The sequence below is a fragment of the Pteropus medius genome, unplaced genomic scaffold (genome assembly GCF_902729225.1).
Source record: "Pteropus medius unplaced genomic scaffold, Ma_sr-lr_union100, whole genome shotgun sequence".
In the NCBI taxonomy this organism is placed as follows: Eukaryota; Metazoa; Chordata; class Mammalia; order Chiroptera; family Pteropodidae; genus Pteropus; species Pteropus medius.
Window position 1 is genome coordinate 15,215,220 of NW_024349804.1, and position 23,748 is coordinate 15,238,967.

General features: G+C 62.4%; 1 protein-coding gene across 1 annotated transcript; it reads left to right on the forward strand.

Moving 5' to 3' along the window:
• Nucleotides 1-1,779: 1,779 nt before the first annotated feature.
• Nucleotides 1,780-23,545, forward strand: CPLX1 (complexin 1). Its single transcript, XM_039838370.1, has 3 exons — nt 1,780-2,248; nt 18,696-18,871; nt 23,235-23,545. The coding sequence occupies exons 1-3, from the start codon at nt 2,218-2,220 to the stop codon at nt 23,430-23,432; spliced, it is 405 nt and encodes a 134-aa protein (XP_039694304.1). The 5' UTR covers nt 1,780-2,217; the 3' UTR covers nt 23,433-23,545.
• Nucleotides 23,546-23,748: the final 203 nt, after the last annotated feature.

The window sequence follows — 23,748 nt, forward strand, 5'->3', positions numbered from 1 at the left end:
GGCAATCCCGCAGGCCCCAGGGAGGAGGCGGCGCGGCGGGGGGCGGAGCTGCGGGGACAGCGGGGGCGGAGCGGCGGGTCTGCAGTGACCTTCACGCCCCCTCCCCGCCGCGGGCCGCCAACCGTGCGAGCGGCAGGGCATCTCTCTGCGACCAAACACTGAGAAATAGGTCGGGGCCGGTCTGCCGGGGTCTCTCCGCCAGGGGTCGGGCGAGTTTTCGGGAGTCGGGGTCTCCCCTCTCCCGCACAGCGGGGCGCAGAGGCCCGAAGGCGGCGGGGTCGGAGTCGTGGGTGCGCTTAGGATCACTTGGCCGGTCGGGGAACCCCTTCCCGTGCTAGCCCGGGCAAAGCAGAACGGGAAGGGGACCCGCGACCCCCAACCACGGGCCCTCCCCGCTCGGGCCCGACGAGAAAGGACTTTTACCGCGGGGGTCGCGGTCCCGCACACGCTCGCGAGGCCTCCCCGCGGCGTGAGGGTGGCCCCTGCCCAGGTCCACGGCGAGGAGCTCGGATGGTGGGGACTATGCGATTCTGAGTTGCTGGGCGGGCGGGGGTCGCGCGCTGGCTCCGAGAGCTCGGATCGGGGACCCCCCCCTGAATCCGCGCGGACGCAGGGTTCTGCGTGGGAGACAGGGGCGCGGCTCCGCCGCTCTGTCCCCGCCCCCCGCAGGCGCCCGCCGAGCCGCCGCGGCCCCGCCCTCCTCGTCACGCTCGGACGCGGGCGGGGGGCGGGGAGCCTCCATGTGATGCGCCCTCCTCGCCGTGCCCTTCAGCCGCCGCCGCAGTTCCCGGGGCGCCTCATGGACCCGGCCGGCCCGAGCGCGCTCCGCCGCTGACCGCCCGCCGCGCGCCCGCCCGCCAGCGCCCCGGCCCGGGGAAGGTAAGCGGCGCCCGGCGCGCAGCCCCCTCGCCGCCGGCCTCCCCTCCCCGGCCGGCCGGGCGCGCGCTCGGCCCGGCGGGCGCTGTCCGCTGCCGCGGTGCTGAAGCGGCCTCTGCGCTCCCGGCCCGCGCCCTCCCTCTGCCCGGCTCCCGGGCCGAGTCCCCGGCCTGCCGCGTCCCCCCTTGCCCGCCCTCGTCCTCCGTCTCCTTTCTCTCTCTTGGCGCGCTCCCCCCCGCCTCGAGGGCCGCTCAGCAGAGCCGGGCAAATCGCCCGCCCGCAAAGCCAGGGGTGCGGCGACGGCGGGAGCCCGGCCCGGGGCCCTGGGGGAGCTCTAGCAGCACCCCGACTTCTCTGCGGCGGGCCCTGCGGTTCCCTCTCCCCCAGGAGCCAGGGGAGAAGTTTGGAAGAGAATCCGCTTTGCGGCAAAGGCGCCCCTGTGCGCCAGCGCTTTGCGGGAGGGGGCACTCCCGCCGCCACCTCTCCCCAGCCCGCACCTGCGCGGATCTCCTTAAGAGGAAGGAGAGGGAAAAACAGTGGATCTTCAGGGCCCTGGGTCTCCCTGCCAGGAGAGACCCCACTGCCCGGGGCGGGGGGCGGGGGGCTGCAGCTGATTTTACAGGAAGCACCTCCCGAGTTCCCGCTGTGCGGGACCCAGGAGCGCCCCACCCATGCAGATGCAGGTGGGGGCTCTATCTGCCCCCCCATTTACATTTGTCCCTCAAGACCGGGCTCCCTGCTAGTTCTCCTACCCTAATCTCTGCGGTGGACGGATGGCAGTGGACCCTGAATGTCCCTGGACAGAGCCTGGTCTCCCCACACTCCTCCTCCAGCAGCTACAGGGACTTCCCTGAAGGGGCACCCATTCAGGGTCCCCCACCCTGTGTCTTAGGTGGACCCTGCCCTCCGTGGCCCAGGGCCCAGGGCCCAGCAGGGAAGCAGCAGAGCCAGTCACCTTCAAACGCCCCCTGGGCCTGCCCCTGCTTCTCACAGGCTGATTCCTGTGAGCTGTGCACCCCCACGTCGTGAGTGCCCCCCATCCCTGCAGTCACAGCCAGAAGCTGGGTGGGGTAGGGTGAGACCCCTTAGCAGATCCAGCTGGGGTCTTGGGATCTGCCTGCCCAGGGCGGGGTGTGCTGCGGGGTGAAGCCCCCCCACAGGAGCCCCTCCCAGTGCCATGGCCCAGCAAGTGACGCCCTCAGGATGCCGCTCCGGGCAGCGGGCAGGGCGAGGAGGGAGGCCGGGTGGTGACCGCCTGCTCTCTCCCAGGCAGAGGCTCGGCCGCACGTGCACGAGACAGTTCGGACGGAGAGGAACTGCTGAGGCGTGAAGGCCACGGTCATGGAGTTTGTGATGAAACAGGCTCTGGGAGGTAGGAGGGGAGCCACATCACTGCGCCAGCCCCCGCACTCGGCGGCACGCGGGTCACCCTGGTCTCCGGGCAGAGTGGGGCGGGCTGGGGGTGGGGTGTGCTGGAGTGCTGTGGTCAGTGAGGCGGCAGTGCCCCCCTCAGCCTCGGGGGACACCCCAGGGTGTGTTTCAGGGGTACCAAGGGCCAATCCTGCTGGCAGGGCTAGTGGACCCCGTAGGTAGCCTCAGCAGCGGGAACAGGGTACACAGGAGGCCGGGGCTGGCTGAGCACAGGGACAAGAGATGTGGCCCAGGACTGCTGTGAGCCCCGGCCCCTCTGTGGAGGCAGTGTGGCCTCTTGAGTTTTGGGGGAGGGGCCCCCTTCTAACCCTGCTGACTCCTAGTAGAAGTGCCCACTTGGCTCGAGACCATCGGCGTAGCCAGAGACCCTGGCCCAGGAGGGGGGCGGGACTGGGTCTAGGTCCGCACTGGCACAGTGCGTCCTGGCAGGGCACTCTGGCCAGCCCGGCCCCCAGCTCCTGTGATGGGAACCAGCACCTGACTGCCGCTCGCCATGACCTCCATGGCCACACTGACCTGGTGCCATTCACAGCCTGGCCTTAGTAGGTGCTGCATGACAAGGCCGCCTCTTGGTGCTGCTGTGAGGTCAGGAGGAGCAGGAAGCTTCGGCTGGAGGGTGGAGGCTGCGGAAGCCATTCTGCCAGGATGAGGGGCAGGGTGGAGCGGCCAGTGCCTCTGCACCCAAGATAGGACCCCCATGTGGGCTGTCTCCTGGAGAAGGGCCACGTTCTGCTCAACACCAATTAAATGAGAAAACATTTAGGCCTGGCCTGGGGCCACACTCCCTGAGATGCTGTGGTCAAGGCTGCAGGTTGGGTCTAATTATAATGATTACATCACCGGGACGTGATTCAGGGCCAAGCAACATTCTGGCACCGGGAGGGGTCCATGCTCCACCCAGCCAGCCCCAGGCTGTTACAGATAATTAATTAGGCAGCTAATTCAGGCCCTGAGGTGGGCTTGTAAGAAAACCGAAATATCTGATTTGGCTGTCTACACGGCTGAAATTAGCTGGGTAATTGCCAGCCTGCACTCCCTTTGTTCCGTGTCAGCCCAAGTTTCTCCTGCAGCAGCAGTGGCATGGCGGGCTCCTAAAGGATGGCGGAGCCGCAAGGGCGCGGCCCACCGGTGCCCCTGACTGCGTGTTGCTTCCCCCTACTCACTGTCCCAGTTCTGGCGGGGCAGGGGCCGCCCCCGAGCTCCAGCAACGCCTGCCTGCTTTCTGTTCCTGTCCCATCCCGGGCGCTCGAATGGGCATGGGTGACAGGGAGACGGACAGAAGGACAGAGACAGACCAGAGCCTCAGAGAGAGGAAACTGGCTGGAGAAATGTGCCGAGGATGGAGCTGGAGAGAGGGTACAGCCCAGAAACAGACCAAGATTCGGACAGAAACAACTGCCCCGGGCCCCGTGACGAGGTGTGGGAGGAGGAACTGAGGCCTTCGGAGCAGGGCGGGGAAGGCATCTGGGGCAGACAGGCCTGGGGCCCAGAGGCTGGGCTCGCGAGGCTCCGGACCCGAGAAACAGGGGCAAGAGGTGTGAGAGCAGAGTACCTGGGCCAGAAAGAGAGACACATGCAGAGACAGGAACAGAGAAAGACAGTCAGGGACAGGCACAGGGACAGGGACAGACTCAGGGCTGGAAGTGCAGAGACACTCGCACACGCACACCCAGAGCAGACTCAGCAGAATGGAGGGGGTGGCGGGCCTGGCGGGAGCCCCGGGCAGGCCTCGCTCTGCTGTGCTGGGCACGGACCGAATGCGGCCCCATTAACTGGCGGCCATCTGGGTGGGCTGCGGGAGCAAGTCCTCTACCAAGGATGCACTTCCCAGCGCCTTCTCATCTGCCCTGACCCTGTGTCTCAGATGAGGTCTCTGCGGGGGACAGAGACTGTGAGGTGATGCCCCTTGGGGACAGCAGCTGCAGGACTAGACATCCTGCGTCGGACAGACGGACAGGTGGAGTGCACACTACTGAGCTTTGTCCGCCCTGGACCAGGAGCAGCCGATCCTGGATCGGCCAGGCCCCGACGAGGCGCCTGCCTTTGGTCCATGGGGTCCCTGCACCCTCCCGGGCCCTCAAGCTCTGACCACTTGCCAGGAGGGGTTGACCCGGCTTTTCCATGGCACTGAGGCCTCTCGCTCCCCAGTGATCTGTTCACTGCTCCGCCAGCAGCCTCTACTCCTCCGTACACCCCAGGCACCAGGCACCGGCCCCATGGCCACGCCGGGCCCAGATGAGATGAGGCACACAGACGGGCCTAGCCCAAAGCTCAGGGGACCCCACTCAGAAGGGCTCTGGTGCAGACCAGGTGGCTGTGAAACCCCAGGCCCCAGGCCAGCCCATGACCTCACAGGGTACTTGACCCTGCCAGTCCCCGCAGCCCAGCCCCATCGGGCCAGCTGGTTCCGGCTCCGCCACTGCCAAGGGCCCTCGCCTCCAGTGGCTTCTCTAGGTGGATGCTGAGCCTGCCTCTCTGGGGACCACGAAGTCCCCTCGGAGCAGGACACAGACCCCTGGGGGCAACTGCTGCACCAGGGAGGGGGAGGGGAGGAGGTGACCAGGAGTCACCTTGGTGACAAGGGCCTGCCCTACGCAGTGAGGGAGGATGGAGGGTGCAGTCTGCAGTGTGGGGACAGGGTTGTCCTTGGCATGGGTGGTGAGCAGTGGGGCCCAGATGTCGGTACCACAAGGCCAGCAGCACTGACTGGTGACTTCTCTCAGACTCCTGGCACCGAGCTGCTTCTCTAAAAGCAGGTGGGCAGCAGAGGACCACAGAGGAAGGGACAGGTGGCTGGCAGGACCCCTCTCCCTGAGATGGCAGGAGCTGCCCAGACACCGCAGGTTTGTGGGAGCTGGTCTGGGTCCCAAGAGAGAGGAACTCTGGGGCAGAGTCTGGTGGCAGTTCTCGCTGGGGCCTGGGGCCTGGGGCGTGTACCCTCAAAACGGCCAGGCGCTTGCTTGGGCCACAGCTGCCCAGACCACAGGGTCTCAGGCCAAGTGGATAACCTGGGGAATGTGCTGCTGCCCGAGGCCGGGCCGCAGCACAGGCCCGGTAGCTATATTTGCACCTGGGCACGTGGGCCTTTGTCAGGTCAGCGTGGCTGCTGCAGACTCATCCGGCTAAATCGGGCGCAGCCCAGCTATTCTGGCCCCGCCGACCTGGTCCACGGCTGGCTGTCCTGTTGTTCCGCCTCGGGGTGACACATTCCGTGTGCAGAAACACGCTCAGGTCCTCGGCAGCTGTGCGGGGGCTTCTGAGTGGGCTCCAAGGATGGCACACGAGCCTGAGCCATAGCGCGTGCAGGCGCCGGGGGCTGCGGGGTCTGGCGGGCGTGGACAGCAGCGGAAGGTTCGAGGGAGAACATCGCAGGACCTCAAGCCCAGGAGGGCGTCTTCTCCCCGAGCCCCTTTCTCCCCCCACTGCTCACCACCCATGCCAAGGACAACCCTGTCCCCACACTCCAGGCTCTTGGTGGCCTGGTCAGCGTGGATGGGGTTCTGTGGGGAGTTGGCCTGGGCCTGTCCTGGGAGCAGGGAGGCTGGTCTGTCTCAGAGAGGACGGGGACCAGCAGCCGCTGGCCTAGGCCTGTATGTCTGAGCTGGGACAGTGCCCAGCTGGGCGTGTGGGAGGAGGCCAGGCCACTGTCCCAAGCACTCCATGGACAGAGGAGAAGCACTTCACGGGTACATCCCCCAGGGTCCCCAGATGTGTCCAGGCCAGCACAGGTCTGAGAGAAGGGAGGGCTCCCACAGGTTAGTGGGGCTAGGGTGGGGGTGCCCCTCTGTGAGCCAAGAGCCCCTCAGGGCCAGCCCCTAGGGGTGCATTGGGGACCTTTCCTGGCCTGGCACCTGCTTCCATTAAGCAGCCTGAACCCCCCCTCCTCCCCCCCGCTGCTGGCTCCATGACTACAGCGGAGGCCTGTGTGTGTCTGCAGCCACTCGACCCTGCTCTAGGCCCCTGAGGCCTTTGCAGGTCAGACATGCTCCTCCCCCGGCCCGTTCTCACCTCGCCTCCTAGGACCTCAGGTCAAGGGTATGTGGGTAGCCTGAGACCCCAGCTGGTCCTGTCCTCGTCCCCAATGTCCACTGCTGGAGCTCCACAGCAGGGTGAAGCCAGGCATCCCCGTCCTGTCTCAAACCCGGGTCCTGAAGGAGGGCTGTCCCCACTGACACCCGCCCTATCTGCTCATCGGGGGTGCCCGTGGGCCTGGAGCAGCCCGCTGGCGCGCTGGCCGGGTGAGACCAGTCCCCTGGCGTCCGGGAGGGTAGTGGGGCCCAGGGCTGGGAGGGGGGCTGCGGAGGGAGCAGCAGACACAGCGGCCCCAATCGAGATGTGTTTCTCTTGCGTGTGAGGTGTCAGGAGGTGGCTGAGCTGCTCGGCAGTACCATCAGGGTGCCACTGTCATCCCAGTGGGGCTTCCGTGCTCAGCCTGCCCCTCACAGCAGCAAAATGGCTGCCGCTGCTCCAGCATCACATCCCAGGTCAGGGCAGGGGACAGGGAGGGGCTAAGGGACAAGCCCTTCATCTGTTTAGCAAACGTGTCTGTGAAATCTCGCTGACGGTTTCCATTTACGTGTCACAGGCAAGAAGGGTCTGGAGAGGGCGGGGGGTACATCGCCCTTTAAACAAGGTGGGGGGTGGGTACTGGGCACGTGGCTGAGAGTGCCTGGCTCCCACCAACCTGGGGAGTCTTGATTGTCAAATGCAAGACCCCAGGCTCTGAGCCCCCAGAGGGCAGGGCGCCTCCTCTGCAGGCAGCTGGCAAATATGGGTGGTGAAGTAACCACACCCGCTGGGAAGGCCCGCGAAGGCCAGGTGGGGCGAGAGGCGCTGCTGACCCCTGGCTCTGGGAGGGAGGGGACACTTTAGGGAAACTGCCCGTCCCTCAGGGGAGGGAGGCCCCCGGGGACTGAGCTGCACCCCGGGATCTCCGGCCTCAGCCCTGCGTGGGGATAAACGGACGTGGACACTGCGGCTGACGCCGGCCCTGAGTTTCTGCCCTCGTGGCTGCAGTTGAAGCATCTGTCGTCACGAGGAGCTTGTGCTGACACCGGAGGCTGCTCGGGAGCCCGGGGACATCCTGAGCTTAGCGCTGGGACAGGAAACGGACCAGGGAATCAAGGACAGTTTCAGGAGTTTAAAATGAGCGCCAACTACAGGCAGAACCCAGCGCGGCGAGTTCCAGAGGCCTCGGCCTCTGAACCAACCCAGGGCAGAGCGGCCGGGGAGGGGGCCCTTCTGAGATCCTGCTGTGCACCCCGGTTCCGTGAGACAGCGTAGGGGTCCCTGCGAGGACCCGTGACGTCGCCGCCCCAGCCGCGTCGCAGGGCCTTGGCGGAGGGGCTTGGGCCGGTGCCCAGGCCGGGCAGGGCAGCGCGCGGCCCTGCTCCGGCTCAGGTGGCCTCGGGGCCGGGCGGCTGCATGGACGCGCGCGCGCGGCTCACGACCGGCCCGGACGCCGGCGGCGCGCCATCTGTCGCCGAGGTCGGCGCCGCTTGGGCTCATTAATTGGCGTTTTCATCTCGCCTCCGTCTCCGTTTGTCCTCTCCGGAAAGCCAAGACCAGACGTGCTGCGCCTGGCGCCGGCTCCGCAGGCGCGACCGGCCCGGCCGGGCGCCAAGGCCACCGCGCAGCCCCGCGGCGGGCGGGGGGCGCTTTGTTCTCCGCGGGAGGAAGATTCCCAGGCCCTGACACGGGTCTGCACAGCCGCCGGAGGAGAGGCGGGGAGGGAGGAGGTGCTCTGCGGGCGGGGGGCGGGTTTCGGCACCGCCAAGTGGGCAGGAAAGGAAGACGAGCACCGCGAAGCGTCAGGGGGGTGCGTGCGGCGCGGGCGGCGACCCCCGCGAGCCCCTCCGCGCTTCCGGCACGGGGCCCCGCGCCCAGGGCCTCGGGGCGACACTCGGGATGCGGCGGGCCCTGCCGCGCCAGCGAGAACTTAACCAACTCCTCCCGCGTGCGTCTGACCTTGGCCGGCGGCGGCGCGGGGCTGGCCCAGGGCGGCGGCGGCTTCACCTCCCCTGGGAAGCTCGTCTGTTCCTCCAGCGCGATGGCCAGGGCCCGCGGGGCCGTCTTGTGACAGGACTTTGCTTTAGCGAGGACATTTACCGTCACAGGGAACACACCTCGTCCAGCCTGTCATCGGAGCTTTTGCCTTTTAATGTTTCCTTGCTGTTCACTTGTTTTATCTCGGCATACGGACTGAATTTCTTTTTACAATCGTGGTGTTTGGGGACCTACGTGCCCTTCGGAAACATTACTTAAGCTCCAGTTGTCGCAGTCACGGCTGCGCTGTGCCTTCTGAGCCCCAGCCAGGCCTTTCCAGGGTTCTGTGCGTGTGCGTGTCCTAGCTGCACCCACCCGCGTCCGAGCCAGAGCGTTGGCGCTGCGGCCCATTTCCTTAATACATAAAACATGTTTTGACCTTTGCCTTCAGTTCTGTAAGAGACCGTGAGACAAATGCATGCTTTAACGTGCAAGTGCATTCCCCTATCGTTAAAAGAGTGAATGCTACCGGCGGGAAATTGAAATCATGAAGTCTAAAGAGCGAGGCGGAAATCGAGGCACCGCATTGCCTGAAATTCATCGTCAGCCACTCATGGCTTCGCTCAAGACCATCCCCGAGGAGGACCGCCTGCAGACCCGGCTTAGTTTTACACGACTCCGCCAGGGCCTCGGTGCTGTTCACTGACCAGACCCACTTGGGGGGCAGCGCAGTCATAGTGATGGCTGGGGGGACAGTCAGCCCCCCAAGGTGACCGGGGTCTCACGTGGCTCCATGTCCACAAGGACCCTTTGGACGTGGGTTTCAGGGACAGACCAAGACGGACTCGCCCCGGGATGTAAGCGCAGCGTTTGAGGACGGCCATCGCCTCTCTGCCCAATCTGCCCACGGTGAGGTGGAGCCAAAGTGTCTTGTTTCTGAGGTCACCCTAGAGGTGAGTCCTTCCCGGCACGTGTCCTCCGTGCTCTCCGGCGATGTGCTCACTGCGGTCACCTCCGACATTTGGTCAGTTTTCTGTCACGGACTGCGGACGGACCCCCACCCCAGGCCCCCGCGGTCACATCAGCGGCTGGCGCCGGGGAACCGGGCGCTAGACCACATCCTTCCCTCACGGAGCCTCCGTTTGCCGCGTGCTCACCACCTCCCCACCTCCACGTGCTTCTGTGACTGCACAGCCACCAGCTGCGGCTGTCTGAGGCAGCACAGGGACAGGCCGGGCAGGCTACCTCCCTCTGGAGGAGAAGGAGCCTTGCAGAAAGAGGAAGGAGTGGTGGTCAGGTCCCTTGGGCACCCCTGGCTGCCTGCTCCATGGTTACAGCCAGGAGAATGGACAATTCCCGGTGTGAGCCATCGTCACCTGCCTGTGCAGACTCTGCAGGAAAAAACTGCACTCCTGTCTCTGGTTCAGGGGCTGCCGCCCCCACTCCTGATTTTTGGCGTCATTCTTATCCTGGTTTCGCAAACACAGTGAGTAGAATTCCCTTTTCCCTCCCTTCTGGAACAGTCGAAATATCATTCGAACTATCTGGCTCTTGAATGCTTGAAAGAATCCGCCTGTGAATTCTCAGACACAGTCCTCAGTGTTCGATGACGTCGTTCAGAAAGCCTCCCCTTTGGAGTTTGCACAGGTGTCAGGGTGCACAGTGTCAAGTGGCTCCTCCCGCCCTCCCGCCCGGCCCCCTGACACCTTCTCTCCCTGGCCCGGGAGTCTCCACCCTCAGCGCGGGCCTCCCTCCGCGTCCTTCCTTCTTTCGTTGGAGCCGTGAGGGGCAGGCGTGCCCCGCACACGTGCCCACCGACGTGGGGACCTCAGTGTTCCAGGGACCCTGTAGCACTGGCAGCCCCTCGGGTTTGGCCAGATCGAGGCCTCGTAACTCCGGTTCCCGGATATTGTGGTTTGGGTCACATTTCCTCATTCATTTGTCCCTGGAGAGATTGTGCATGCACAGGGGCCTGGGCTGTGTCTCGCTGCGGCTGTGTCTGCGGCCGGGCCCCTGAGCTCTTCGTTGTGCAGGTTAGTGCACGCACCCTGCTGTGTGGCCGGCGCCCGCGCGGCCCAGGGCTTTCTCATGTCCCCAGACGCCGCCTGCCTTCAGCGCTCACCCCCAGCCCCGCCCCGCCGCCTGCTGCTCGGATTTGTGCTCCGGAGTCCGCGGGAGCGGATGGCACCGCGCTGTCCTGTGTGTCTGGCCCCTTTCACTCCCCTGACGTCCTCAGGGGCGGGGCGTGTGTCAGAGTGGCCTTCCTCTCTGAGGCCGAGTCACCTCCTGCCATGGCCGGACCTCATGTCCTTTACCGTCGTCCGGTGGTGGACTCCAGTTGCCGTGGCCCCCGCTGCCGCGACCGCGGGGCGCCCACTCTCCCTCCCTCCCAGGGCCCCCTCGCAGCTGTCTGCGGAGGGCGCCTGAGGTCACTGTCTGGGTGCGCGACAGTTCCGTGATTAATTATTTGAGGAGCCCGCGCGCTGCTCCCTCAGCGGCCGCAGCGCTCTACACGCCCGCCGAGGAGCACGAGGCGCCCCCCCAAGTCTCGCCAACGCGTGTCGTTTCTGGTTTTCTTTTGAGTTTCTGCTTTTTTATAACGGCCACCCTAATGGGTACGAGGCTGTCTCATTGTGCTGCCGCGGACATGTCGCTGCTCGTCTGCAAAGGACGCGCGCTGATTTCAGGCCGTAGGTCTGGTGTGGCCTGGTCTGTGACCGCCACCCCTCTGCCTTCGCTCACCCTGGAACTGTGGGCAGAGTCACACACGGGTCTTTCTACCCTTGCTTTCCCCAAATGGCATCTGTGACGTGCCCACTTCTGCCCCCGGCTCTCAGGGCGCATGGCGGCCTCTGGCAGTCACAACTGCCTAGACGTCCCTAGCGCGGGTGCATCGTGGCCGAGTGGCTGTGTGCCCAAGATGTCAGTCACCTCATCACCAGTCATTGCCAGGGCCACCGCGGAAACAGCCGGCTGCGTAAGCGCCTGTGGCGCGGCTCCTGGGGCGCTCCTTCTGCCACACGGACTTTAGTCTAACCAGACCCCCCAAAAGAAAAAGGAGGCAGCGGGGTTTAGAGTGGAAGCGCAGCCCAGATGGGCCCCGTCACACTGGTACTGGTGTCGCGCATGCGTGGGGCGCTGGGCCCTCGAGAGCCCGCGTGCCCGCCCCGCCCCCGCCCCCGCCGCGGCCGAGGGCTCTGCCTGCGGGTAGTCGCATAGGGTTCTTCGTCAGACTTACTCCTAAGTGTTTTCTATTTTTATAACCATTGCGAATGAAGCGTCGGTCACGCCCGTATGTCCGGCTTGTCATGGGCAGTGCGGGGCGAGACTGCTGAATTTTTACTTATCTGTAAACTCCGCAGCCGCCGCTTGCCTTTCCACGTTTGGCTGCGGCCGCCTTCACTAGGTTGTCGAGGTTTTTAGGGATATGATCTTAAGAGGGCGGGGAGGAGAGACAATTTGGTGGCTTCTTTCACAATATAATACTCGCTGTCTGATTTCCTCATGAAATTCAGTGGAATCTCCAAAACAGAGCCGAAAGCGGCCGCCCCGTGCGCCATCTCTGGACTTCGGTGTCATGTCAGCCCATTTATTTACCCTTTCTCTGTTTTCTACTTCAGTTAGAGCTTTTATCTTTATTAATTCTCTCTTCCTGCCTTATTTTGGGTTATTTGTTACCTTTAAAAATTGTAAAGATAATAACGAAGTTTCTGTACTTTATGGTTTTTTCCTTGAAAATTTAAGGCTATAGTTAGTTTCTCCTCTAAAAACAGCTTTATCCATGGACCCTAAGTTTTCATATACCGTGCTTATTTTTCATTGCTTTCTAGAGTTTTTACAGTTTCAATTTTTATTTCCCCTTCAATTTAAGTGCTAATTAGGTACATACTTCTAAAACTTGAACTTCTGCAGTTATGGGTCTGCTCATAATTTTTTTAGTATTTGTCTGTAGTTCGATTAGGCTGCGATCCGGAATATGGCCCATATAGCTCTGGTTTTTCATGTGTTGGGCCAATTTGACGAGGCTGCCCATTTCGAAGGGTGCATTTCCAGGAGTTTTGACCGTCACCATGATCGTCCCCAGGGCCCCTTCGCAGTCTGTCCTCCCTCCGCCCGGGCCAAGGCCATCCGTTTGCTGTCTCTGTGGACTAGTCTACGCTAGTATCTGTGACTTTAGTTGACGTCTGGCTTTTCCCTGTGCGTAGAGACGCTCTCCCCTGTCCGCAGTCCACTCCTGTCCACTGCGTAGTCTCCTGCCACGCACGGGCCAGCTTGTCTGTGTCTGGTCGCCTGCTGACAGGCATTTGAGATGGTTCTCGTTCGAGGCTATTATAAATAAAGCTGTGATGTGCGTTCATGTGCCCGTCGGTGTGTGAGCCCGCGTCCCCATCTCCCAAGGGCAAATGCCTAGGCGTGGGGTCGCTGGGGTGTGTGGTCGGCGTATGATTACTTTGTAAGAAACTGCCAGACCGTTTGGCTGTGCCGTGTGCAGCCCCAGCGGCAGTGGACGAGGGTCCAGCTCCTCTGCGTCTTCCAGGCACCCGGTGCGCTCCGTCTTCTCCTCGGACGTGGTGGTGTCTCTCCCTGAGCAGGTTCGTAGCGCTCCCGACTGACTGTGCTCTGTTCGCGGTGCCCGGGTTCATCTTTCCAGGCACTTGTTTGGTGAAAGGTCTGTTTGGATCTTGCGTCTGTTTTTAAAGTCAGGTTGTTTGTTTTCTGGTGACCGAGTTATCAGGGTTCTCTGTCTTCCAGATATAAGACCTTGTCAGATACCTGGCTTGTAAATATATTCTCTCCGTCTGAGGCTTAGCTTTTCATTTTTTTTTTTTCACAGTGTCTTTTGAAGAACGATAATTTTTAATGTTGAAGTCCAATTTACAATTTTTTTTTCTTATAAAGCTTATGCTTTCTGTCACCTCCGTAAGAAATCTTTGCCTAAGCTGTGGTCACAGAGTTTCTCCTCAAATGCTTTCTTCTAGAAGTTTCATAATTTTAGCTTTTACAGTTACGTCTGTGATTAAGCTTGGTATAGGGTGTGTGGCAAGAAGACGCTCGTTTACTCGCTGGGGCGTCTAACTGTCTCAGTGCCGTCTGTGAAAACACCACCCTTCCCTCCGTGACTTATCTTTGCAGCCCTGTTAAAAAAAAATCAATCGACCATTTAAGGGCGGATCAGTTTCTGGACTCCGTTCTGTCCCAAGGACTCTTTTGTCCGTCCCACACGGTCCTGGTCGCAGTCAGTCTTGCAGTCGAGCTGCGCGTGCCCGCAGAGCTGTTCCGCAGAGCTGTTCCGTCTGTTCCAGATCCTTTGCCATTGCCGCCAGAATCAGCTGGCAGATTTGTTCGGAAAGCCCCCTCGCGCTCTGACCGGGATGACACTGAATTTGTAGATCGAGCCTGAGAAAGCCGATATCACAGCAGCGAGTCTGTGAACCCAGCAAGCCTCTCCGTCCGTTTCCGTCTGCAGTTTCCCTCAAGAATTCCGTAGTTTCAGGCGAGGCGGGCTCACACATCTACTCAAAATACACTTACACATATTTTATGTTTTCGTCAGTGTTGTTAAGGGAATTGTTTCTCAATTTTATATTCCGATTGTTTGCTGCTGGTATATAAAAATCTCTTTTTTGTTGTTTATTAATCTCATGTCTTGAGACCTTGCTAATAAATTCACTTATTGGTTGTAGTCATGGTTTTGTGGGTTCCTTCAGATTCTCTGCACAGACGATCATGTCGCTTGTTAATAAGGACAGTTTCATTTCCTAATTGATCGCCATACCTTTTATTTCTCGTTCGGCCTTAGTGCACTGGCTAGGTCCCCCATGGATGGGGCCGTGAGAGGGCGCACCCTGTGTCTCTGCTGGGCTAAGAGAAAAGCGCTCAGTGATTCACCATGGACTACATGGTGTTGGCTCTAGGGTTCGTTAAGTTTTTATTTGTGGCTGACCGCATGATGCATATCTCTTAAATGTTTTAAATTCACTATTTGCCTAATATTTGTTGAGCATCTGCTATATACCAGGCACCGTCTATACCTTGAGCTGGTCAGCACCCCTGTTCTCATCAGCTTATTTCCCGTCAGTGGAGACTGACAATAAAGGCAAGCAAGCCAACGGCGCCCGCGCAGACTGCGGTACACGCAGAGCCAGGGAGCGGGATAGAGGGTGACGAGGGCTGTTTTTTCTTTGCCCATTTTTATCTTGGGCCCATTTTCAGCTCTATAATATCAAGAATTTGTGGAGTTACCTAGGGGTCCGGTTTCACGCTTCCCCACAAGGCACGTGGTCATCCCGGCCCCACCTCTGGAACCCTGTTTCTCTCTCCGGGGCTCCAAGCCCCACCCCTGTCCCCGATCCCTGTCCGAGGCCCGGGTCTGCTCATGGGGCTGCAGGCGAGCTCTCCACGCTGACCCCTTTTTCTGTCCCCTCCCCTGAACCACATGACAGCCACACCGGGCGTCCTCGTTGCTCCTTCGTGCGTGTCCCGAAGGATAGGGGCCTTTTCTTTTTTAATTTTTATTTTTCAATTAGAGTTGACATGCAACAGTATTTTGCATTAGTTTCGGGAGCACAGCATAGCGGTCAGACATTTACACTGTGAAGCGACCCTCCCGATTAGCACCGTGCCCGCCTGAGGCCACACGCCGTCGTGACTGTCATCGACTGCATGCCCCGCGCCGGGCTCCCCGAGTGCCTCGCCTTTCTGTACGCAACTCTTAGCCTGTCGGATTTCAGAATTTCCTTTTTAACTCGGGAGTTTGACTGTAATTACATTCATTTACAACTCGGTTTGGGGAGAAGGGACATCTTCACATTACAGTCTCCCAGTCCACAGACATGACACGTGTCTTTATTTATTTAGGCATTTTTTAGTTTTTCATTATGTTTTATAGTTTTTCCCATAGTTTTAGTTCAAATAAAAAAATGTTTCTTTTTAAATATTGACTTTAACCTAAGTACAACGTGGTATCTGGGACCAGACCCTGGAACAGAAAACGACGTCAGTTTTTTCTGGCCCCAGTGAGGTCTGCAGGGGGTCAGCGGTGGCCGCAGCATCACCGGCTCCGTTTCCCCAGGGGCCAGTGGCTAACACTACGGGAAGCTGGTCGAGTCTGCAGGAGCCCTGCCCACAGCCTGTGTGTCTCTTGCATAAATCAAAGATTATTTCAAAACGAAGTTTTAAAAATCAAATTTAACGTATGTATTATTTAAATATACATCACATCAGTTATGGATGAAGTAGTGAACATGGAGTTTCGTGGTTTGGGGGTGACTGTGAGTGGCCGGTTCCCAGAGGACTCTGTCTGGGGAGACACTGGTGGGAGGGAGTGGGACAGAGCTGGGGGTACAGCTGAGCCCCTGACCTGTCCTCCCTGCGCCTGCAATATTCTCAGCGTCCAGCCTCCGGCAGAGTTGGGGTGCTGCAATATTGGCAGGGACAGTGAGGGATGCGGCCCTGGGTGGGGTGGCGGCCCCCAGACCCGACGCTCCTGCCAGCGTGCTCCGCGGACACTGCTGAGTGGCTCTCCAGCTCCCAGTGACTTCTGCGTACCGGCCCCCACGAGTACGGCCCCTCTCCGGGGGGAAAGGCGCCCCCACCTAGTCCTGCGATTGCGCCCCCAGAGGTTTATCTGCCTATGGGGCGGGGGCAGCGCCAGCCCCATTTGCCCCCAGCTGCCCTGAGGCTCCGCTCCCCACTTGTCACCGGGAGGCTGAGGCTCAGAGGAGAGCGAGGATAGAGGTGGGTGGGCTCCACGACACCCCGCCTCTGCCCCAGTGTGGTGAGGCCAGCGCGGGACTCCGGGGGACCCCAGCCGGTCTCACTCACTCCTGCAGTTGGAGGTCCCTTCCGGCTTCGAGCACCAGGTGGAGGGCTCGGTGCCTCAGTTTCCTTATCTGTAAACAGGCGGTGCGCAGCACCTCTCTGCCAGAGGGGGGCGTGCTTTGTGCGCATGCGCGGAGGAGTGGGGGTCGGGGTGAAGGGTGGCGGGCAGGACGGAGACCTCCAGGCGCTGCCGCTTAGCCCCGCCTGGCTGGCAGCTGGCCTCTCCCCACCCCGCCCCCACTACTGGGCCAGGAGAGCAAAGGCACGTGGGGCTTTGGTGCCCCGGGAACAAGCCACCTGTAGCGTCTAAAGCAGGTGCCGCCTGCTAACCTCACCCCTGGGCAGGCGGGGCCTGGGGCGCGTCCATGCGTAGCGGGAGCTGTGGAAGCCCGGAGAGCGAGGTCGCCTCGGACAGGGGCGGACAGCGCCCACGTGTGAATTTACCTCCTAGCCCTGGACTGGGAGAAGTCACCCCCCCCTCAAGAGCTGCCCCTCTGCCCGTCCACTGGGCTAGTCCCTCCCTTGGCCTTCCCTGACCCCCCTTGCCGAGTGGACCAGCCCAGAGCGCAGTTGTGGGGCTGGGGGCCCTGAAACTCAGAGCCAGGAGGCTCTGGGCAAGCACCCAAGGGTGGCACAAGGCTGAGCAGAGCTCAGCCCATAGTCCATGCTCAGTAAGTGCCTGTTTTGACCTATAGCCCATGTAATGCATTAGCGGAGCAGGTTCGGGGACCCAGCCCCAGCTGAACGGCCCCTCCAGCCCTTCCCCCAGGCCTTTCTGCCTCAGGGGAGATATGGATGAGATGGATCAACCACCTCCACTCTAGATACCTGCAATTGCCAGAAGGAGGAAGAGCTATTGGTCATTCTCACTTTAGTGTGAAATAGCTTGATCTAGTGGTGAGAAAAGCTGACACTGTGGGCGGCCTGGCCAGCAGGCGCTGCCTGGACTGTGGCGGCTGGAGCTGCTGCCCACACCTGCGGGAGAGGGCAGGAGCCGCAGGAGGCCGATAGGTTCCGGCCTAGTCCTGGCCTAGTCGTCTGGGGAGCAGATAGGAGAGTGTAGAGCGACGCTACGACCCAGTTTCCCTTGGGTTATTGGCCCAGAATCTCCTTGGCAAAATTTTGCATATGTGGCTGAAAACTGACCCTGAGGCTCTCATTTTGTCTGGATCTGTGCCATTGGCCAAGTACCTGGTACAGGTGGACTCCCTGTGCCCACGGTGACAGCGGTGGTGAGTTGGCCTGGACCTCCCTACACCCCAAGACCCACAGTGGTTTCCGGCAGGCAGGAAGGCCCACGTGGTATAGGCATGGCCCAGCCTGATGGGCACCTAGTTTTCACCCCAGAGCTCAGCCAAAAGGTTGTTCTCCCACCAACAGCTGGTGGCCTTCCACACCACTCCCTCTGTCCAAACAGGGGGTCATTCTGAGTAAGGCAGAGTTTGGGACACATACTTGCAGGAAAGGGGACCTCTCCAGGTTCGGCGTTGCACAGACCTGTACAGTATCAGAGTGGCTCCATAGTACCAAGAGCACCAAGGACATGGAAATGGAGAACTGGATCATGGAGCTGCTGAACTCAGAGGGCAGGGGGCGTAGGACAGACCCTCAAAGCCAGGGTGGGGATGGGCCCTTCCGGAGACGACGGAGGGCAGTGCGGTCGGCAGCTACCCACACAGGCTGGTGCCGAGATTCTTGTGCCTGACCCGCTCCCGCTTACTCCTGAGGCATGGGCCCCACTGGCCGGGGCAGTGCTTGGAGAGGTCATGAAGACACAGGGGGAGGGGCAAGACCTTCAGAGCCTGAAGGGCATCAGCGGGACTGGGCGCAGCGGACACTGGTTCCTGCCCGGGGTGGTGGGAGGAGGATGGCAGGCATAGGGAGCCCCCGGGGAAGGGTTGGTCCCAAGGAGCATGCAGGGCAGTAGGGTGGGCTGGCTGGCTCCTGCGGGCGTGCATAGGTGTGCGTGTGCACACGGGCCCCAGGCTGAGGTGGGCAGAGCTGCAGCGCTGGCCTCTGGCCGCTCTGCTCCCTGCGAGCCTGCGGCGCTCACTCCGAGGCTGTAATTACACGCTCTGTCCTGTGGGCCGAGTCACAGGGGGCGTCTGGGGAGGTGTTTGTTGTCCCCTGTGAATCAGGAGCTCATGAGAAAAGTGGCGGCTGGCGCAGCAGAAAAATTAGGGCCTTGGTGCTGCCACATGCAGCCCCGCAGCTGCAGGCCAGGGGCCACCGCCAGCTCCTGCGCGCCAGGCGCCTCGCCAACGCCTCGCCGACGCCTTCCGCGCCGGCTCCCCAGCCCATTAGGCCACGTGTCTGGCCAGTCCTGCCACCACCTTCCGGAGGCTGAGCCTGTGCCGGATACGGGACCCAGAGAACCACACACCAGCCGCCTCCCAGAGCACAGAGACGTGCACGCGCACACGCCCCCACAGCGCGACACACACGAAGGCCACGTTTTTCTCTGTGGGCAGAAAAGGCCAGAACCGATGGCAGTGCGGGATCGCCGCCGGCACTGTCTTCCGTCTGGGCAGTGCCCACCCGCAGTGCGGGCTGCCCGAACTCACTGGCTTTTCTGTTCCCAGGGGCCACCAAAGACATGGGGAAGATGCTCGGGGGAGACGAGGAGAAGGACCCTGACGCGGCCAAGAAAGAGGAGGAGCGCCAGGAGGCGCTGCGCCAGGAGGAGGAGGAGCGCAAGGCCAAGTACGCCAAGATGGAGGCGGAGCGCGAGGCCATGCGGCAGGGCATCCGCGACAAGGTGCGGACGGCCGGGCGGGCCGGGGCGGGCCTGGGCGACAGCCCCGACTCCCGGGATGTCACCGCGGACCGCGGTTCCCAGCTTGGGTGCGGGGGGCCGGGGACCCAGCTGGCCCTGGACCGAGGGAGGCTCCCAGCAGGAGCCGCGTGGAACCTCTTTCCGCCCCTTCCCTCTGTCCGGCACCACTGCACAGAGATGGTCCCTTCGGGAGGTCGCTGCACCCCAGGTGTCCACATCTGCCGCACAGGCCGTCTCGGGATTAGAGTGTCCTCGGTGGAGTCCTTCCTGTTCCTGACAGCAGGCGGTCTTCTCCTCATGGGTAGGGGGCGACCCTGGGGTACGCGCCAGGCTGGGCCTCCCCCGTGGAGGGCACTTGCTGGAGTCACTGGGTCCAGGTGCCTGATGGGAGATTTGGTTTGCGGGGAGGCCCTGCCTTGCTTGGGTCCTACCGCCTCGCAACCTGATGCCCCCAGCCCTGGGTTCCGAGGGCGTCCCAGATGCTGCGGATGAAGCCTGCGGCGGGGGGCTGCGTGAGATGCGGTGAGACTCCCCCACTGGATCCCCATGGTGCCTGGGGTTCTGCCTCAGTGTACCCAGAGAAAGGCCAGCTGTATCCTGCCTGATGCAGAACGCGACGTCCCAAAGGCGGCAGCACAGGCGGGGCGCTTGCAGGTCTGAGCCCACAGGGGCCCCCACAGACACCTGATGTTCCACTGTGGGTCACTGGACGTCTCTCCTGAGCACCTGCAGAAAGTTCAGGTCGATTATGTTGTGACACCAGCTCTCGACCCCTCCCGAAGTTGTTTTGCTGGCCAGCAATGTGTACTCGGGGCTTTGGGGCTGTCTGGAGCAGAACCGGGAACCGTGCACCGTCAGGCAGACCCCACCTAGGCTGTGGCCGGGGGCTCTGTGTTGGTGGGGAGGAGGGGCCGGGGCAGTGGAGCTGGTCAGAGGGGAGAGAGACAGAGACAGACAGAGACAAAGAAAACTCAAGGGTCCTCCCCCGCTCCTGGGTCAGAGGCAGCTCAGGCGGCGGGGGGGTCTGACGTGTTTGGAGTGTTCGCCGGGCTGGAGCCCTGGTCTTCCCGGCCTCACCGCTCCAGCCTCCAGAATTCGGTCCACCCCCGCGAAGAGCCTTCAGCTCGGCAGAGCGGCGCCCGCCTCGCCCTGCCCTGCCCCGCAGTGGGAGGAGAGGGCGGGGCGCCCCCTGGTGGCAGGTGTGGGGAGCTCAGCGCCGGCACCTCCCGCGGGTCCTGACCCACTGCGTTCCTAGCACTGCGGGCCCTGCTCCCGCCGGGTCCGCCCATTGCCCGAGTCCATAGCGTCCTCCACAGAGTCCTCCTCCAGCCCCGGGTGCGGAGTACTCCCCCAGACCTAGTGGGGCTGCTCAGAAAAGTGGGTACTGAGCTGCCGGGCCCAGTGCCCCATCAGATGGGGGCCTAGGGACGCGGCCGGGGTCACGCGTGCTCGGGGCGTCCAGGTCCCCTGGCGACCTCATACGAGCGGAGCGGAAGCGGGCAAGCGCGACTCTCTCTTCAGGGGTTGGTGGGCGGGGCCCCGTCCCCATCCGCGCGCGAGCCCTGGTAGGAGGGGAGATCGCCACCTGCGCGGCATTTGCGCCCCGCCGCTCGGTTTGCAGAAGTACTTCCTGCTTTGCACCTTCAGATGGGTATGTGCACCGCGAGGTTTGGGTTTCCAGTGTCCAGTTCTGCAGCATCGAGTCAGAGCCACTCTCCTCCCTGCACCAGGCTGGCGGGTCCCAGCCCTCCCCCACCCCGCACCCCGGGCCCCACAGCCCCTGCGATCACTCCAGGCTTGGTCTGAGGTGCGTGCGGGCAGTAACAGGTGTAGGCGTGGTTGCCGATTATTAGTCGTTTGCTCATGTTACAGATTCTCACCGCTAGTGGGCGCCACGTTGCCTTCTTCGCAGCCACAGGGTGCGTCTCAGCGGTGGAGGAGGATGGCTGGGGACCCGGGTGGGCAATGTCTCTGATGAACAGCTGTCGATGGACTCCTGGACCGGGTGTGGCTGGGCGTTTGTCTCTGGAGCCTGGAAGCCTCAGCCTGGCTTTGAATGAGCACAGCGGGGCAGGCTCCGGTGGGCTCCAGCTCAGGAGCCCTGCCCCCGCCAAGTGACCACGAGCCTCAGGTCAGCCCAGAGTGGCCTTGGCCTCAGAAAGCCTGTGAGCTTCAGTGGAGCAATTGGGCTGGGTCTCCTTCCTGGACCCCAGAGCAGAGGGCCCCAACACTGCTTGCAGACAGGGACCCTCCCAAACCCCCAGGCTCGCATCTCTGGCCAAGCCGACGCCCAGTGTTCCCTCGTTACACGGGTGTCCTGCTGTCACTCGCGTGTTCCCCTGAGCACACGCACCTTTGCTGTGAGTGAACGCTGGCTTTGGGCAGCAGTCTCCTGGGTCCGGCCCGTGCATGTCCCCACAGTGTGCACAGCTGTCCCTTGGGAGAAGGCTGGGGGCTCCCTGCCCCTGGCTGGACGGAAGTGCTCCCTGGTCTAACCTTGTTTCTGGTGGCATCTCGCCCAGCCCACGCTCCGCACCCCAGGACTCCCAGCCACACACCCTCCCTCCCCTCTGTGCCCTGGGGTGACTGCTCTGGAGGCGGGGTTCTCAGGGAAAGGGCCGCTGCTCCTGGCACTGGTCCCAGGGGCTGCCTGATGTCTGTCCTGCTTGCCCACCCTCTGTGCCCTCAGCTGACCTGTGTCAGTGCTCAGTATGGAGGGCCCTATGGGCAGTGTCCTGCTGCCCGGGACATTCTGGGGGGAAGGCCTCCCCACCCCTCATCAAGGCCTCCCCACCCCTCATCAAGGCCCGCCCACGCGCTTCTGCCTGTTGTCCAGGACACAGAGGAGCTTCAGGCCGAGGACACATAGACAACCCTCATGCCCCTCCTCAGTGGCCTGCAGGCACCCCAGGAGACCCAGATTGCGCTCTGGTCACACACACAGCCCCCAGTCTGGAAGCAGGGGTAAGGCCTTTGTGGAGAGCCAGCCTCCCCACCCCCCGCCACTAACCAGAGGGGCTGAGGAGAGATGAGCAGTGCGGGGTTCTCCCCCTGAGCAGAAACACCCCCTCCCCAAAGCCATGGCCAGCAGTCCTGCCTTTGTGTGCCCCTCAGCCCCCCTCAAGAACTCACAGAATCAGGCACTACTGATCCCTCATGAAGCCTAGTGCCCCCCCTTCCTCTTATGACTGCTTCTGTCCCATGTACTCCCTAACATGTGACCTCCGGCAGCCTGGGTGGGTCCTGAGCTTGATCCCAGGATGCATCCCCAAACCCATAGGGCCAGCTTGGCCCTGCCCGGTTCTCACAGCTCTAAGGCAAATCTCTCTCTGGTCTCGTGGCCTCAGTGACCGTAGGCTCACCTGCATCAGTGCCCGCTGGCGGGGCGAGTCAGGGTGCTGATGGGTCCAGGGGGGCGTGTATGCATGGCCTAGAAATGCTTTCTCAGTTCTGAGGGCCTGAAGGCCAAAATCAGGGCGATGGCAGGGCCGCGCTCCCTCTGAAATGGCAGAGAACCCTTCCTTGCCTCCCTGGGGCTTCCAGCGGTCCCCGCCGTCCTGGGTTTATGGGATGTGACTTCCGGCCTTTCTCCGTTTCCGTAGGGTCTTCTCCTCTGTCCTTTTCTCTCTCACAAGGACACTCACTGGATTTAGGGCCCAGAGTGGTCTCATTTCTATCCTGACCTTAACTACATCTGCAAAGACCTTATTTGCAAATAAGGTCACATTCTTAAGGTTCCAAGTGACAGAGACTTTGGGGAAACACCAACCCAGTACAAAGGGGAGACTTGGGTAAGGGTGGGGGGGCAGAGACACACAAGAAATCAGAAGTAGGGGTCTCCAAGGTGTCTAGTAGTGTCGGCTGAGGGCACACCTAGGGGTGTCCAGGACATCCATCCAGAAGGGACCACGGGAACTGCTGCTCCACCAGCTGCCCACGGAGTGTGCAGAGTGACACTGCAGGGGCTACGTTCGTGACCGCATCGGGGGAGACTTGGCCAGGCATGAGGGAGCGACCACCTGTCTCCGACCAAGGATCGGGGCTGTGTGGGGTCATTCAGCAGTGGAGCAACGGGCTCTCACCACCACCGGCTGCCCCCCAGGCCTGCTGAGGACAGCGCCGCTTCCCCGGAGAGGGGCCGCGGCGTTGGCACTCCTTCAGGGAGATGCGCCCTGCCTGCCCCTCCAGGCAAACGCCCGCGGGTCCTGTGGCCCTTGGTAGGGCCAGGGACTCCCTCACACACCTCCGCCAGCCGCAGGCGCCGCCCCTCGAGGCCCCTGGACCGATCTCGCCGTGTAGCGGGGGTCCAGCCCCCCAGGCTCCTGACCCTGCCTTGTCTCCACAGTACGGCATCAAGAAGAAGGAGGAGCGCGAAGCGGAGGCCCAGGCCGCCATGGAGGCCAATTCGGAGGGCAGCCTGACGCGGCCCAAGAAGGCCATCCCGCCGGGCTGCGGCGACGAGCCGGAGGAGGAGGACGAGAGCATCCTGGACACGGTCATCAAGTACCTGCCCGGGCCACTGCAGGACATGTTCAAGAAATAAGGCCGCGGCACCGCACAGCCGCGGAGCCTGGACCCCGTCCCGCCGCCCCTCGCCCACACCCCGTCCGTGCCCTCCGCCGAGGCCCCGAAGGGATGTCGGGAGCAGAGTGCAGCCCCCAGCGCCACTATAAGCCATAGTCCTCCGTCCATCCGCCCCCGCCCCTCGCGCCTCGGAGCCTCCGTCCCTCCCCCCTCCCGCACTGCCATCGCCACCACCACCGCGGGAGGGGCGCCCAACCCCCAGGGACCAGCCCACGTGCTCCTCTGGCTGCGGGCGGTTTGGACCCCCGCTCAGCCTGGGACGCCCTTCACTGTCC